Source organism: Enhydra lutris, unplaced genomic scaffold (genome assembly GCF_002288905.1).
Source record: "Enhydra lutris kenyoni isolate GAN:26980312 unplaced genomic scaffold, ASM228890v2 scaffoldscaffold22, whole genome shotgun sequence".
NCBI lineage: Eukaryota > Metazoa > Chordata > Mammalia > Carnivora > Mustelidae > Enhydra > Enhydra lutris.
Window position 1 is genome coordinate 19,283,855 of NW_019154106.1, and position 17,221 is coordinate 19,301,075.

The 17,221-nt window shown below is 48.6% G+C and overlaps 1 protein-coding gene across 1 annotated transcript; it reads right to left on the reverse strand.

Moving 5' to 3' along the window:
• Positions 1-2,957: 2,957 nt before the first annotated feature.
• On the reverse strand, positions 2,958-12,766 carry LOC111150118 (1-aminocyclopropane-1-carboxylate synthase homolog (inactive) like). The gene is given in 16 exon segments (XM_022507483.1): positions 2,958-3,045; positions 3,812-3,826; positions 3,829-3,964; positions 4,052-4,194; positions 5,479-5,620; positions 5,714-5,748; positions 5,810-5,823; positions 6,588-6,677; positions 7,764-7,864; positions 8,293-8,370; positions 8,572-8,669; positions 9,636-9,702; positions 9,952-10,021; positions 10,405-10,475; positions 10,929-10,988; positions 12,245-12,766. Coding segments are annotated over 16 exon segments (1,725 nt in total). The 3' UTR covers positions 2,958-2,962.
• Between the last annotated feature and the right edge of the window lie 4,455 nt (positions 12,767-17,221).

Here is a 17,221-nt window from a genome sequence, read left to right on the forward strand (position 1 = left end):
AAAATGGAGGAACGAAGATTGCCAACATATTTATGAGGTCATTATTACTCTGATACCAAAACCAACCATGTGTTACTAAAGAGAAAGTTATAGCACAATACTCAAGAAAATAGATGTAAAATTCTTAATATAAAACCAAATCAACAATATACACAAGGAGAATGTGTCGTGACTATATGCACCTTATTGCAGGAATAGGACCCTCCCTTAATATTTAAGAAGTTCAGTGTAATCTACCACATTAATACTTAAAGGAACTTAATCTTCTCTAGAGGTATAGATAAGAACATGACAAAAACAGAACCCTCATTCATGGAAAAAAACTCAGCAAACTAGGAATTGAAGGAACTCTTATCTGGGAAAGGGCAGTATGAAAAATACTTACTAAGAGTCGGGTGCCTGGGTGGCTCAGTCGGTTAGGCATCTGACCTTGATTTCCGCTCAGGTCATGATCTCAGGGTTGTGAGATCGGCTACTCGCTGGGCATAGAGCCTGCTTGAGATTCTCTGTTCCTCTCTCCCTCTGGCTCCCTGCTTCTTCTTAGAAAGAAAAAAAGATCAAGAGTGGCCTCAGTTCTGCTAAGATTGAGAACAAGAATGTCCTCCCTTACTATCTTTATTTGACATTGTACTGGAGGTTCTAGGCAATGCAATTAGAACAGAAAAATTATTGGGGTGCCTGGGTGGCTCAGTCGGCTGAGCATCTGCCTTCAGCTCGGGTCATGATCCCAGGGTCTCGGGATGGAGCCCCATGTCAGGCTCCCTGCTCGGTAGGGAGTCTGCTTCTCCCTCTGCCCTGTAACCAACTCGTGCTCTCTTTCTCTAATAAATGAATAAAATCTTACATAAAAAGAAATATTAGAAATATTAAAAAGGAAGAAGGAAAATCATCTTTATTTATAATCAACATGATCGTATACATTAAAAATTTAAAGAAATCTCCCTTTCCCCCTGCCATGCTACTAAGGCTAATAATGAGTTTAGCAAGGTCACAAGATACTGTCAGGAGAGGATTCTTCCTAGGTCTCTCATGTTTCTGTCTGTCTTACAAGGAGGGGCACTGACTGTCTTTGTTCTAGGCTCTCTTCAAGGAGGTACACACACACACACACACACACACACACACACACGTGTAGAGTGAACAGCATTGGATAATGTCTCCCTCTAGAGCAAAGGGTAGGTTTATTACTCAGTATGATAAAAATGTCTCCTTTGGGGCCAAAGTTCAGGCAGGCTTACTGCTCATCGGCCAAGAATCCTGTTACTTAAGCTTGGGTTTCCTCTTCTGCAGGACACCCCACTTCATGTGCGGGCATCAGTGGGTCCTCCTCACGTTGCCTTCTAGGAAGCAGGGCTTGGAGAACCAGAAGCTGATTCTCTGATTCCACTGTGAGTAAGAAGCTGTCCTTTATCTCTGACCCAGAATTCTCATGTCTTCTGCCAGCATCCTCGAAAGCTGTTTGTAAGTAGGGTAAAATCTCAGAGCCTTCAAAGCTCTTGATAGATACAAGATACAAAAATCAGTTGTTTCATACTAGCAGCAAACAATTAGAAAATGAAGTTAGCAATACCTTTAGCAGAACATGAAAAGCATCATATAGAGATAACAGGATGTGTGTAGGACGAAATGTGTGCTCTGAAATCCACAAAGACCTTGCCGAGTGAAATTAAAGACCTAAATAAATGAAAGGAGATTCCCTGCTCGTGGATAGGGAGATACGAAGTTTTCTCCACTCAACCATTCAAATCTTGAGTGGAAGACAAAATAGTTGACCCCTTCCATGACTGTCCCTTTCAAATGAGGACAGTGTCCTGACTGTCCTGTCTATTAGCCCTCATTACAGATGTCCCAGGTCCCCCTCTGCTTCTCTTCTTTCACATCTTCATCTTCTCTCTGGTCCCATGGCCGCCCTCATTCATCCAGTGAATTCCTTGTGTCTACTATCCTATTAGTCAATTTATAAAGAACACTATCTGAGATATAGATAGATAGATAGATAGATAGATAGATAGATATACCCTAAAGAATCAGGATTTGCTGTAATACTGCTTTTTGATGAAAAGAAAAGAAAAGAAAAAGGTTGTCATTGAAGTAATAAGAACCATCCAATCTGGACCCAAGAGAGGATGGTTACGAAGTCAAGTGACTGACCAAAGCCATCAGTTAGTGCTAAAAAGCTCTTTTGTCATCTGTAAAACACAGTAGACTGTGCTGGGCCCGGGGCATAGCACGAGTCCTCCGACTGAAAGGCAGATATGCCAGAGCTCTATAGACAAGCTCCCAGGTGGTCTGATCTGAATAGCTGAAAACACTAGAGATGAAAATGGAAAATGGAAGACCCCAGGCTCAGCCCTAGAGATTCATTTTAAAAGCCTTTTGAGGGGCACCTTTACCATACACTGCAGCCACACCTGAGCATGGTGTGATCTTGTGGGATGCAACGTCCCATAGGATCCTGACATCTAGAACGCGCTTTGTCAATTAGGAATCTCTTTTTTCCTTCCTTTCTCACCTTCCTTGGACAGTATTCTTCACATGCAACTTGCCTTAGAATTTAAAAGAGACCCCCCCCCCAAAAAAAATCTCCCAGAGTTGACACAAATGAGTGTAATGAAAGAAAACAAGCCTAGAATTTGAGAAAACATGAAATTTATTAGATGCAGCCTGCAAAAATAAAACCACCAAAATCAGGACCCAGCAAGCCCCCACCCCAACCCCCATAAAAACATTTCACATACACCCGCAACGGCTAGCAAAGACGAAAAAGATGCAAAGATTCCAAAGCAACAGATGCTCGACTGGAGAAGGTTGATGACGGGGTCAGAGGAGCCCGTTCCTGGAGGAGCCCATGCGTGGCTCGTCACAGCACCAGGCCCAAACCCCTGCTTCTGGCCCAGTGGCCGCCGTCAGGGGGTCCCTGAGCAGGTGCCTGGCAGCAGCCTCTGGGCGGGAGGCCGACCGCTTACTCTCTCTGTGTGCTCTCCAGCTGCTTCACTCTCAGACGCTGCTTCTGCTCCTCCAGCACCTGGTAGAACCGGTGCATGGCTGGAGGGTCCAAACAGGGACAGAGACACGAAATTTTAGTGGGTTTGCAGGTGGGTCCCAGACATCCCCAGATCCTGGCAGACCACCACAGAGTGCCTCGCTCAGGGATGCTGAAGTTCTTGGGGATGGATTTCCGGCTCCAGCCACTCTCATTAAGCTGCACTACCCCAGCATCTGCCTGCCGGACACCTTCAGCTCTCACATCAAATCCAGGAACCTGGCTCATGCCCTTGACCTCATCGGGTTTTCTATCTGCCTCTCTTTGCTCAGTCCATTCTCCAAAAGGTATTTCGGTGACATAAATGTTCTCTCGTTAACGGTTCTGTTCCCAGAGATAGAACAGTATCCAGCACGTGGCAAGATGCAACAGAAAATTGGAAAAATGAAGGTTGGAGTCTCCATAACCTTCAGAGGAAAATCTGAACTCCACAGGAGAAAATACTGGGACCCCCATGGTCCTCTACTGGTCTATCTCCCCGGCCATACGCCACTAGTCCCACAAGGGCAATGTACCACTTCTTTGTGGGTAGTCCCAATGCCTCACTCCGGGCAGGCACAGAGCAGACACCCAAAGGGTGAGGTGTTCGAGAGCCTGTCGGTTCCTGTTTGCAAAGGAGCTCAAAGTCACGAAAGTAGATGCCACAGCTAGGCTGGCACTACAGGCTGCTAAAGGCCCCAAAAGAGGGAAAATCCAGGAATTGGGCAATAGAGGAGTTGATGGGGCATCGTTGAAGGACGCCACGATCTTGAGGTCCGGACCACTCACCTTGTTTTAGCCGGAGGGCTTATCTGCAAAGACAAGGCGGAACCAGCCAGGCTCCTTACATGTGTAGGTCTTGCCGCGGGACAACATAAGCTTGTTGTCCAGAAAGCGGTAATGCAGCAGCAGCTCTTCCTCAGAGGTGCACGGATCCAGGTACTAGGGAAGGCAGAAGGATGGAGCTGAGCTGAAGACGCATCAGGCAGCTCCGCCCCAGAATACCAGGGCCTCGGTCCCACAGCTCACCACCTGCAAGTTGATCCAGATGTAGAGGCCAGAGCCACGGTTGAGAAAAGGGATCCCCCATGCCTTCAGCTTCTTAGTAATGTATCTGTGAGCTTTCTGCAGCCTGGAGCAGTAAGTGGGCAGGTACACTGTGTCAATCCATTCTGGACGGGGCGGGGAAGAGAGCTGTCAGGGCTCTGGTGGCAGAGATCTGCCAGCAGGAGCCTTATCAGATGCTCCCTCCTTGGGATTTCTATCTAAGCCAGACTCCGGGTTCTTTCCGGGCTGAGGATATCCATACCCAGCACACCTCAGTAGGTCAGTAGGAATGTTCCACTTGGCTTTACACCCCTGACACAGAGTCAGAGTCCCCAGTAGTGGGACAGATGCTGCTGTTGCCAACTGGGGAGATACTCGGAGCCTCACACAGTGGACTTGGAGAAACCTAGACAGGCTGGGGGTGGGGGGTTCTTTACCCAGTTATTCTTAGCACTGGCGGCACATTAGAACCTCTTGGGGAGCTTTTAAAAGTCCCAATGCCCAGCTTATACCTGCAGATCAAAACCGGAATCTTTGGGGATAGGGCCCACGTATCAGCATTTAAGCTCCCCAGATAAGTCCCATGTGCGCAAGGTGGAGAACTCGTGTCCAAGGGGCCAGGAACCTGGATTCTGCCACATATCAAAGGGCCTGGCACCACACATGGGGCCATCTGGTTGGACTTCTCCTAGCCACCCTTTTCCCCCTGCCAAAGCTGAAAGCAAATTGTTTCTAAACCAGATTATCAAATTACATTAATTTGTATCATTATATCCCAGCTTTTAATTTAAACCCTCCAGCCTGGCATCTGCTCTGTTATAGGGAATTAAAGAAAGGGGGCCTTATCTACGTTGGGGTAACGGCATTAAACAGATGAGGTGGGAGGGGAAGGTTTCCTCTGAAGCCAGGATTCACTTGTGATCCATAGAGGAAATTGAATCCAGGTGCCATAGGTCTAGCCACACCAGCTTGCCCAAATGGTAGCTCTCCTTTGGCCACCTTGGAAGGTGAGGTCTTCAAGGAATCGTGGCGTTTGGGGGTCATCTTTGCCCGAAGCAAGCAGGGTATTGGGGAGGGAAAATTCACCTTTGCATTGGGTTTCTGTCTTTCAAGCCTTAGAGAACAGTTTGCCTCTGCCCTTTCCAGGCAGAGCTCAAGCTCCCAGGCAGCCAAACACGAAAGCCCATCTGTGTTTTAGACCAGCAGCTCCGCCTTCCCCCTCTGCCCTAGTGCACAAGCCTGGCTACATCCCGCCCGCCTTCAAACTTCCTGTCCTGCCACCATTAAACCCAAGACTGCGAACAGGTTCTTGGTGGACTAGAGGTATGTCAGGGGCCCAAGCAGACCCAGGAACTCCCCCATGGCCATGATGCCTAGCCACGATCCCAGCCCAGGATGGGACTCATTACCTCGGTCCTGAAGCAGCCGGCACAGCTTGTACTGGGCAATGCCAGAGATACCGTGGAGATAGCCAAAAGAGCTCACGGCAGAGGCCACCTCCTTGTTGTACGTGTAAAGAACACCAGAGCGGAAGCCAGAGGTGCCGAAATCCTAGAGGAAAAGAGGTAGGGGAAGGAGTACCTGGTTTGCCCGCCTCCTGGCCCCCTTTCCTTTTCTACCCAAAGACAGGAAGCTGGGGCTCACCTTACTGGTGCCCCAGATCACATGGGTCAGGCAAACTGGAGAGGAGATGGTACAATCAGGGAAGCTGGGGCTCACCTTACTGGTGCCCCAGATCACATGGGTCAGGCAAACTGGAGAGGAGATGGTACAATCAAGGTTATGAAGAACTACTGAAAGGATGAAGACTTGGGGTCAATGAGGGCAAGAGAGGAAAATGGACTTGAGGTCCTGCCTAGAAATAAGAGCCTCTGGGGCCCAAAGTTCAAGAAACAGTTGCCCCAGTTAACAGCCAGGGAGTCAGCAAAAGGTATCCTTGGGGAACTAGATGGGACAGTTCCCGAGTGCCCACTGAATGAAGTCTGGGCCCCTTGGCCTGACTCATGGCCTTCCTGCTGCTGGTCCAAAGCCACCTTCCTGGCAATGAGCTCTTCACACATGTGGGCTACCCACCATTTTTTAAATGTGCTCACCTATTTCTAACTGCCCCACTTTGGGTAAAACTGATCCTTCTGCCAGGCATGGCCTTGGTCTTGCGTTATCTGCTGGGATCCTATCTTAGGGCCACATGCTACCCTTAAGAAAGTGTCCTAGTTCTCTTCTTTTCCTATGCACTTCTTATCAAGAAATTCCTACCCTGACCTTCTGTGGGGTTTTATGTAGACGTTTGACAGTGTGCTTTCTACCTTGCCTTCAAGTTATCTCATGTACAAAGCAGCATTGCAAAAAGACACTTGGGAGGAAAGAGGATGCTTTGGTCATTTCCACACTCCCGATGACACTTAGCCCCGGTTCCTAGCACACAGCCAATCAAGAATATGGCCCATGAACGCAACCCTGCAAAAGCAGGAACTTCATGGCTTGCATTCCCTACTCCAGAGGAGGCCAACAAACTCACCTTTCCATGCTCAGAACGCTGTGGAATGTGATGGATTCGTCAAATACAGACAGCATGTAAATCTCATCTATAATCACATGGAGGTTGTACCTACAGGTTGGGCCAAAGAGGGAGAACATTATCTAGGTTCTCTCCCATCTCCATTCCCTTTCTTTCATGGGCTTCTCTGGAGACAGTTCGGATGCTGCTCCCACAGCCCATCCAACCCTTCCAAGGGACACAGTAACATATAAGGGGGGTATACCAGAAGGGGGGGTGTCTTCAGACCTGGCTCAGAGGTAAGAAGGAAGAGGACCCAAAGACAGTCAAGAGAACATCTAATCCTTCAGCTGTCAAGCAGAGACCAATGCAATGGGGAGGGCTGCAAGAGTGTCCCCAAGAGTTTTACATCTAGTATAGTCAGGAGCTCCCACCTTGGGGCCGATTGGACAGTGGCCTTCAGCGGGCTAAGTGCTAGTACAAATCACCCTGCTTCTTCTCCCAACAACCCTCCCAGGCAGAGCTGGTATCTCCACTGCATGGATAAAGAAACCATTTCTGTGACAAAGTGAGTTCCTCAATTAGCAGGTGCTCGAGCTTGGATCTGAACCTAGTTCTGTCAAATTCCAGCCCACACACTTCCAGGTTCTTCCTCTTGTCCTCATGCTCTGCCATGAATTGGTCTGGACTAGAGTTATGACATTTGCGTAAGTGTGATTCTTCTAGAAAATGGGAGATTAGCACCCCTAACAAATAGGGCTATTTCAGGACTCCAGAGATAACCGATGTTAACATGTTTGTGAAAATGGGACACGAGGGTTCTCTGGGGACACGTCTTCACCCCACAAGGTCTGAGAGTCTGGCTTCCTTGGTGCTTCAGGCCAAGTAGATGGGAAACGGATACTGGGAGAAAGTGGTTACATGACAAAAAGAGGAAAAGCAACAAAACCAGATCATAATTGTTATGTGGGTGTCTGTACCGGGCAGGGGGGCGGGGGAGCAAGGCAAAAAATGTTTGGTTGAAGCATGTGGGTGCATTTTCTTTCACTTCAATTTCAGTGAGTTGTACATTGCTTTGCAAAGTGTATCATGCAGTAAGAATATTGGGATAAATTACATCTGGTTCCAGCTTCCTGGCCATGAGTGATAGGAACCCTGTTCAGGGACTTCGTCTAGTCCCAAGGACTGGAACCCCACCTCTTGGCAAATTCCAGGCATTCTACCAGTAAGTCTCAGGAGTAGACATCTCCGAGGGGATTCTGAGGGTTGATTAGTATGAGGCCTCTGACCTTTTTCCCCTAAAAAAAACAAAAACAAAAACAAAAAAAACAACAAAGCCCCCAAGACCCCCAAATAAACAAAACCCCCAAAAACATCACTGAGGTGAACACAACAGGTCCTTCTCATCTACCTCAAGTTCAGCTGAAGGTCAAGTCAGGATGCCTAGTTTTGGGCACCTCCCCGAGGCATCTAGTTGGGATCTCAGCAGCTTAGGATCTGCAGCACGCAGCTCTCTTACTGTCCACACAGGGGCGAGCAAGGAGGAGCTCTGGGGACGGCCCCCAGAGACAGGGCTCAGGGCTCCTAGGGGGACATGCCCCCGGGATACCCCCTCCTCCAAAGAAGGAGCCTACAACACCTCTGTGAGAATGTGGTCCTGGGTCTCAGTACTCAGCCCCTCTCGGGGGCAGCAGCACCCACCCCGAAGACATGGGTCCCTCCTTACTGCAAGGGTCGCCTCGAGCAGAGCTCACTCTAACTTGTCCACGGTGAGCTGGAACGGACAGGGGTTCGCATCCGTGCTCTGGAAGACAGACACTGCCTGAGCACTGCCTACCTGAATGCTTCTAAGCACCGGTCCCTCGCTCCTCTACACACCGCACAATCCAATCCCTCATTCTCAGGGCTGCCATCCCTCATGCCCTCTTTGCCCTAATTTCTCCATTCTCCCCCCACCATCACTTATAGGGGAGGAGCTGAGCAGGGGAAAGGGCCCCATTCTGACCTCGCTGTCCAGGTGGACAGCAATCAGCTCAACTTTCGAATACAGGCCGGAACTAAAGACGAAGCCGCCATAGAAGGGGGTGGGGGTCAGAAAGGCCTCTGGAAGCACAGGGAGACAATGCCGTCAGTCCGGGGGCTCTTGGTGGGAAACTGCCAGCCACCCCCCTCCCCAGACCACTAGCAACACTACAGACAGAGGTTAGTTTGGCAATCTCACCTGAGAGTGAGATTAACTTGGGAGTTAATTTTTAGCCTTCGGCTCTATAAACGTTACATTCTTATAAACATTATTCAGGGAACACTGGGGAAGGAGAAGGGGAAGAATGTTGCTAGGAATGGCTCGGAATCCAGGTTAAAAACCCAAACCAGCTTGCTAGCAGTTGGAGCCCTAGTCATCCAGCAAGTCTTCCCAGCTCCTGTCCGAACATGAGAGGCTGAGGTCCATGCCCAGAAAGGTCGCTCATCTCTCTGCATGGCTCTGGCTACCTGCCCCGATGAGTCCCTGGGTTCTTTCTTTCCCCTTCCTTTGGCCTCATGGAGGAGTTAACCAAGGACATACTCCTTTGAGTGAAACTGGCCATCAGGGTAACTTCCTTCTACGGAGCCAGAGCTAAGATCAGAGACTCTCGCTCAGGTGTTGTCAGGAGGGAGACTGGGAACACATCCCTCAGCCTTATTTGATCTAAAATGAATTTGCCCCCTCCCTTTTTTTTTTTTTTTGGCAAGGGAGATAGGAGTTAAGAAATCTAACTGGCCTAGGCTAGTTTACCAGGGCTCTCCATACTGGAGTTGAGTCTAGAAGCCCAGCCAGTAATATATGGAGTTGACTCCAATTCTCACTCTTTCTAAGGCACACCTCCTTGAGGACTGTCCCATATTTTCCTTCCATATTAAATGGGGACCCAAATCCGTCCCTCCTATGGAAATAGTAGGAAGGTGTTCGAATCGGGCTAGAAGTTCCAGCACATTCGGGGAAAGGCCTTTGAGTCAAGATATCCTTCTTTTCCTAAGGTCCAATGCCCATGAGTGCTATTTCCTGAGGGAAAGCAGAGTCCATTGACTTACCTCCTGCATCACACAGAACCATGGCCAGTGTGGAGAATACAGAGGAGCAGCCATTTAGAACAACTACCTGAAGATGCACAGAAGGCGGAAGTCAAAAGCCAAACCCCATGTAAGAAGGTCTGACCCCTTCGTCTCCCTCCCCTTAGGAGGGACATGCAACAGGAACCTCCTCTTCCTCCAGTGGGTCTCCTCCAGGACCCACTGGCCTTGGCTCTGCCCTGGCCCTGAGGGTCTCTGCTGGTTCTAGAAAATGCAGAGAGTCTCCCAAGAATATACCCTTTACCAGAGTGGCAGTGAGACTGGGAAACGGACTCACATTTTCCAGATCGAGCTGAGCAGGTACCTTGCAATAGCAGGTCAGGAACCGGGCCACCTCCTCCCGCAGGCTGTGGGTAGACCCAGACAGAGTTGGTGGTACCCAGGCCCGGGGGCCTTGCCTTAGTCAATGTCTAGCCTACAGCCTTTTCCAAAAAGCAGATCATCCAACCTCCTGTCACAGGGCTACCGACTGATGCTATCAACTCTCCAGGCGATGTAGACAATAGGTGTGAGAGTTTGGACAAGAACTCAGGCCTTTTGAATTATAGGGCAGTGCTATTTCTATTACACTAGGCTCCCTCCTGAGGAGGTTTCACTCTAGACATTTTCTAGACGTTGTTACCCAAAGAAATAGGGAGGTAGCCAACCAAGAATCTGGCACCCTGGGTCCTTGCCTCCCTGAGAACAGGTGTCTGGGGGCCACAAGACTTTAGATCTGGAAGTTACTTACAATGGCTGTCCGGACCAATCAGGATACTGCAGCAGGACATCCTCGATGACATTCATATCACTCTGACTCAACTGTTGACAAATAGAGCATGAGGACAGCCAGATCAGGGAAGACCAACAGGCCTCATCCTACCACTAGGATGCATATGGGTAGTTGCCCTACAACCTGGGGCCTTACAGAAGAGAAGAGGGAACCATGTCACATGCCCCTTCATGAATGGAGGCCCCAATCCTCTAGTCATAGGTTACACAAAGAGAATTCACTGAGGACTGTTGCTGGACGACCTCCCCAACCCTACACTTGGGTCAGAGCTCCCTTGGCAGCCTACCCACCATAGACCCAGCCAGAGCACACCCCTAAACACAGTAAGCCAGGAGGTCAGATGTGTTATTCTATAAGCATTTTCCCCCACTCCCTTCCTTAAACTCTTAAGTCCCATTCATATATCTACCACATGCTAAGAAAGATTCTAGAGGGGACTAGACCCAAGAGTGGGTCCCAGCACAGCCCAAGACTTGGCTTACCCTTTCAGTCATCAGATCAAGGCAGAGCTTATTCTCACTGAGGCCAAGGTTAATGAAGCCCTGGAGATGGAAGGAATTGATCAGTCCACTTGCCCTGCCCTATAGGGACCTCCTAGAACATTCTAGTAAGCGCTCAGCTTAGATTATTTCAAATGGAAATCTCACTGCCCCATGAGGCAGTTCACTCCATGTCTAACAACCTCAAGTGTCAGAAAACTTGTCACAGACTCAGAAATCGTACAGCTTGCAATTTCCCCCTTTACAGCCACACTGTGCTTCTACACCAGAGATCAGTCTCTGAGTTCCTACTATGTGCCTGACCCTAGACAAGTGCCTCATGCAGTGCCCTTACTTCTCACAACTCCCAAGGAAAAGGAAAAGAGAGTGAGGCTCAGAACAGTAGACTACCCCACTAGCCACAGGACTTTGGTGGTGGACAGAACTCCATCTGCCTGACCCTAGGGCCTGTCTCATGCCCATCTCTGCTACTTCCACTTCCGTGTTGCTGGAGGAAATAGGGTTCTTCAGAGTCCAGTGGAGATGCTGGACTCAGCTGGTCCCCAGAGAAAGCAAATGGTCATTGACCACATATCACTTAGCTAGAAACAGAAAAGAAGTAGGACTAGGGCTGTCCTCCATCGTCTGGCTAGAAAGCTGCTGTGAACCTCTCCGGCTGGGAGCCTCTCATTGGCTCTCTAGCCTAACCTCCCCATCCTAACACCTCACAGCTCTCATCCCATCACTCACGTACCCTAATCTAGCCCAGGAGCCTCATTTCCCTATCTCCAAGCCTTTCCCACCGTAAAACTTCCACACCTGTGGTTCCTCGTACTTGAAAGACCGCCCCCACACCCCGGTCACCTCCACCGCATGACTGGCTGATTTGGCTTTTAATACACCTCAGACCACCCAAGCGGGCCTCCCTTTACTTCTCTCAGGTTATTATTAATGTTCCTTTCCCCAGAGGCAGACTACATTTAGCACTTGACTCCCTTTGGTGAGGACGGGTTTGCTGACCACAGTGACCACAGTGACCACAGTGACCCCTAATGGCCAAGAGCAGGGACTGAGGGAATGCTTGCAGAGGAGAGGCGGGGAGGACCCAGGCAGGGCTCTTAACTTTCTGGGCACTGTCACCTTGCTTCTGTGCCCATTACCTAATCTCTAAGATGATAATAGCATCTACTTCGTGGAGCTAGGGAGAGTGAGAGAGAGAGAGAGAGCCCAGGACTCCGTAAATCCTGGTGATCAGGGCCCTTGAAGAGATGTCTCCCCCGCCCTGCCACCCTCACCACCCCCCCGCCCTGCATCCTCACCAAGGTGTTCTCGTCCTCATGGTATTTATCTCCTTGGTACATCTTGTAGTCCCGGAAGCTGGCCTGGTAGGAGGCAGAGATGTCGATCCCACGGCTGGACAGGTGCTGACTGACAAATGTCGCTTCAGGGTCATTCAGTTGGTAACCTGGCTGGGCAGGCTGCCTGGATGACTGGGCCCATTGCCATTGCCCGCCTCTAGCGTCACCCTTCACATCCAGGGAAGGGCAGGACGGTTGGAGCCCCGGGCCACCCGTGGCCCCAGACTGTAGGAGATTGACCAACTGGTACATTAGGTTGCCCAGGAGGGCTTCCTGCTCCCTGGGGGCCTGATAAGGCCTCTCCTCCTCTGGCACCAGGTCCTGCTGCTGGTGCCTGGTGGCGAGCTGCCCCACATGCTTCTCGATGGCCTGCTTCAAGTGCAGCATCATCTCCATGGGCTGGGTGTGGACGCCCTGGTTTCCGAGGCCCTGACCGCTCGTCTGACCCCAGGGCAGGTGGATGGCATCTGATCGGTGACTCATGCTCTGGGTCTCGGCCTCAGCAGGCTGGCTGGAACCTGCAGAGAGAGGGGGAGACCGTGCAGTGCAGCAAAGGAGACGCTCTTCGACCCTCAGGTTCAGGCCTGATCTCAGGCTTCCCACGGCCTCCTCCTCCTTCCACACCTTGGGTACAGGCCCCTGTCAGTGCAGGAAGAATTACCAACTCACTCAAGTGGCAGTGCTTAAGTGTCCCTGAGCCCAGACACTGGAACACTGTACTCAAATGACATTAAAATGTGTTCTGAGAAAAAGCATTAGGGCCCACTTTGAGAAAAAGGGGAAACTCAACAGGTAGGCTCTGAGGTCTCCAACCTGTGCCTCAATTAGAGCAATTCCTGCTTTACTGGGTTCTAAGAAAAAGGGAGTTTGAAGACAGAAAGAGAGAGGGAAGGGGAGAGAGGGAGACAGAGAAGGAGGCACGGAGACAGAAAGGAAATAAAAAGCCTGAGTAAATTCTGATAGACCAGAGGTTAGTAAACTACTGCCCAAGGACCAGACCCAGCCACCTCTTCTTGCAAAGAAAGTTTTAATGGAAACACAGTCACATTTGCTTCTGTATCACCTCTGGCTGCTTTTACACTACAACGGCAGAGTGGAATAGGTGGGACACAAACCATAAGGCTCACAACGTCTAAAATATTCATTATCTGGCCCTGTGTGGACAAAGTTTGCCATCCCTTACTCGAGAACATCAGCCCTTCTTTTTATCTCTTTTTCCTAAGTTGGCCATACCAGATATTCAAAACTCGGTCCTTCCATTCCTTCCTTGTGTTACCTCCTTATAAATGCCTTCAACCTGCTCCCAGTGATGGCCACCTTAGACTATCGTCCCTACAAACCACGGGCGTGCCAAGTGGTCCTTGAACTTCAGACTTCACCAGAATCATCTGGAGGACTTCTAAAGGACAGGGATGGAGAGGCCTCATTGCCAGACTTTCATTCTGTAGGTGTGGGCTGAGAATTTTCAGTTCTAACAAGTTCCTGAGACTCTACTTTGAGAACTTCTACCTATTCAAACCAAACTTTCCTCTGAAGAGAAGTCAAAATGATGGGGAGGACCTAAGAAACACCTTTTTAAAGTCTCAAAGAATCCAAATACTGGACACTCTGCCCAACGTCTTCCAACCATGTCCAGTCAGCCCATGAGAGCCCCAGAGCCGCGAGTAACTTCCCCCAGAGTACAATACTGTTCCTTGTTCAGGATCTCCCCGGCTCAGCCTTCATCACGATACTTTTAGCACCGTGACTGGCACATATGTAAACTAATAGGAAAGGCCCAACCACAGGGATGTTGCCAAGGCCATGAGGAGAGGAGCCATCACTAAGGACCTGGCTAGAGAAGATGGAACAATGACCAGATGCAGCCACAGGACAAAGTCGTGCCAAGTCTTGACTTACGGCACTGACCACGCATCAGCAGTCAGTGCTACGAAGAACTTCCCTCACCAGAATCAGGAACATGCATGCTGTTTAGAAAGAACTAGAACCAGCATAAACCCTCATGCCTAGACTCACCCTTTGTTCCACAAGCAAAAGCTCTGCTCTAGCCCAAACTCCCTCCTTTAAAAGTAGGAAAGTCATTTGAATGGGGCTCTCCGCCCTGCAGGTAAGCAGGTCACACTGTCCTTCCGGACACAGACATCCCCCTGATGTAGGAGCGTTCAACTTATGATTCTTTTTTCCTTTACAATGTGCAAAAATGATATGCATTCAGTAGAAACTGTACTTGGAATTTGGAATTTGAAGTTTTTCCTGGGCCAGGGATACGCGGTACGACCCTCTCTCTCTCATGATGCTGGACACCAGCCGTGAGCTGCAGCTCCCAGTCAGCCCCACGACCATGAAGGTAAACAACCGTCTTGCAACTATCCTGGACCCAGACAACCCTTCCGCTTCTCACCTTCAGTACAGTATTCAGTAAATTATAGGAGATATTCAACAATTTATTATAAAATAGACTGTTAGAGGACTTTGCCCCAGTGTAGGTTAATATGAGTGTTCTAAGCATATTTAAGGTAGGTTGGGCTACACTGTGATGTTCAGTAGTTTAGGTGTGTTAATTAAATGCATTTTCAACTTGTAATGGGTTCATCATTACATAACCCCTCATAAGTCAAGAGAGATCTATACTTGGAAAGCACAGAGGTGTAGCTAAGGGTCAAGAGGGATTCCTGTGGCTTTGCCTTCCAAAAAGTGGTGCCTGTCATCTCTGTTGGCCCTGAGGAGTGCTGGTGGGAAGGGCCACAATGGCGGACAAGATCTCTTTTCAATGGAAAAGAAGTTAGCAATGGGGGGAAGGCAGGGGTGGGGGGGGTGCTGCTTTCTTCCAGGTCCGGACTCTCACATATTGAGGGTCTTAATCTGTGTCATCTTAATAACAAAAATCAAAGATCTCACAGCTCTGTAGTGTCCACTAGACCAGCGCGTGGTCCCAGAATTTAAGCAATAATCCCAGTTCAGGCTGGATTAGGAGCTCTCTTAGACTTCTTGCCCCGGGAGTCCTTGATGTTACCAAAGTTCCACGATTCTGCCCCATCTACCCAGCTCTCAGCTGGGGACTCTAGGACCAAAGAAAACAGCAATCAGGATGCTGCTTACGGAACAGGCTTATGGAACAACAAACAGGTGTCAAGGCAAGTACCTGAAAGAAGTGTATTTTCTTGGAAACATGTATTTTCTAGTAAGGAAGTGAGAATGTGGCAAGGCCGGGAGGAAACCTGGCAGTTAAGCCTCTACCAAGATTTGTCTTTTCTCTAGGAAAAGTCTATTGTGAAAGATGTTGGCCCACAAAGGCAATAATGTCCCTAAATTGTCTGTTGTTTGGGTAAACCAACCCTTTTCTCAAGTCCTCTTGTATGTGCCCTTGGTTTCAGTATTCCCCAGCTTCCAACCATCTACCTGTTAAGTCACACTCTGGGGCACCTTCTAGAACAGCTAGAAGCTGTGTCTCAGAACCAGCCCAGTGGATGGCAACAGCCCTCTGTAAAGGCTGACACACAGTAGAAGCTGAGAAGGGGTGAACATGGGAAATGAGCTAGGAGCAAGCTGGTCTCCAGTTTGTTTGCAATGCTAGCAAATGGGTATGCCCTTTTTGGCAGGAAACTTTTGATGTTACTTTTCCTAGTACCCTACAAGCTTTTCCAGCTCTGTCTTGCCCTCCAACCTTCATTTACTTTGCCATATCCCAGCCTCCCCTGCATCCCAGTCCTCTGACCTAATTCAGGTATGTCCTTCTTATTATGGTAAATAGGGTAAGGACTGTAGAATCTCCTTTACGTCCTGGGGAACCAAGGTGTTGGGAAAATAGAGCCACTCAACACAAGCCGCAAAACTAAAATCTCAGGTAAAAACAGCCTTGAAGATCCTAGGTTATATTTTAGAGTTCCTGCTCAGCAATTGTAGCATGTGGCAAGAATTACCTCCCTGTCTGGGCATCAGTTTCTCAATATGTAAGATAAAAAGATGCCTCAATTCAAGGTGAGAAAACTGAAGCTTAACGAAGATGAGTCACTTCCACGGTCCCACAGGAGAGCCAGGATTTTAAACCTCAGACCTCCCACTTGAGCCCAGAACTTCTGGGAATGAGAGTAAGCTGGCTGAAAACCAGTCCTGGCATGGACAGCCGCTGGGCTTCACAACACCATGCCCAGGAGATCTCAATTTTTGGAGTTGGATTAACTTCATCCAACAAACTTGTCCTCTTGTATTGTTCGTGACTCCAATTCCCTGGGCAGAAGCTGATAAATATTCTGGAAGTGGTTACCTTAGAGTTGCATTTCTCAGAGGATCACTTTTCAAATACAGTGTCCAGAAGACAAAATCCAGACACACGAGCAAACAGCATGAGGGGAGACCAGGGCAGACAACAGAAAGACTGACTGGACTCCAGCTACTAAGAGTAGACTGTAACATTATTGCTTTTCTCTGCAAGGAGATAAAAACCCAAGTCTGAAAATCGGCAGATTGGAAATTATTTTCTTTCAAATCTGTCCCTTTGATCATCAATTCTAGAGGTTAAAATGCAACGACCAAAAGTGAAAAGCCTCAACGGAAGGGTTTATCATCATACTAGATCTAGGTAAAGAGAAAATTCGTAACCTGGAAGAAGAGCCTAAAGAAACTTTCTAGAATGTGACGTGGAAGAAACAAAGGAAAGTTAAGAGAAGATATGAGAAGATCTAAAATATACATATACATATTCATTCGGAGTCCCAAAGGAAGAGAAAAATGGAGCAGAAGCAATCTGAATAAGATGTTTTATCAGTGCCAAATAATCAGACACCAAAGCATGGATTCAAGAAGCCCAACAAATGCAAATTAGAATAAAGAAATCTACATATATACATACATATATATGTATATATACATATATACATACATATATATGTATATATACATATATACATACATATATATGTATATATACATATATACATA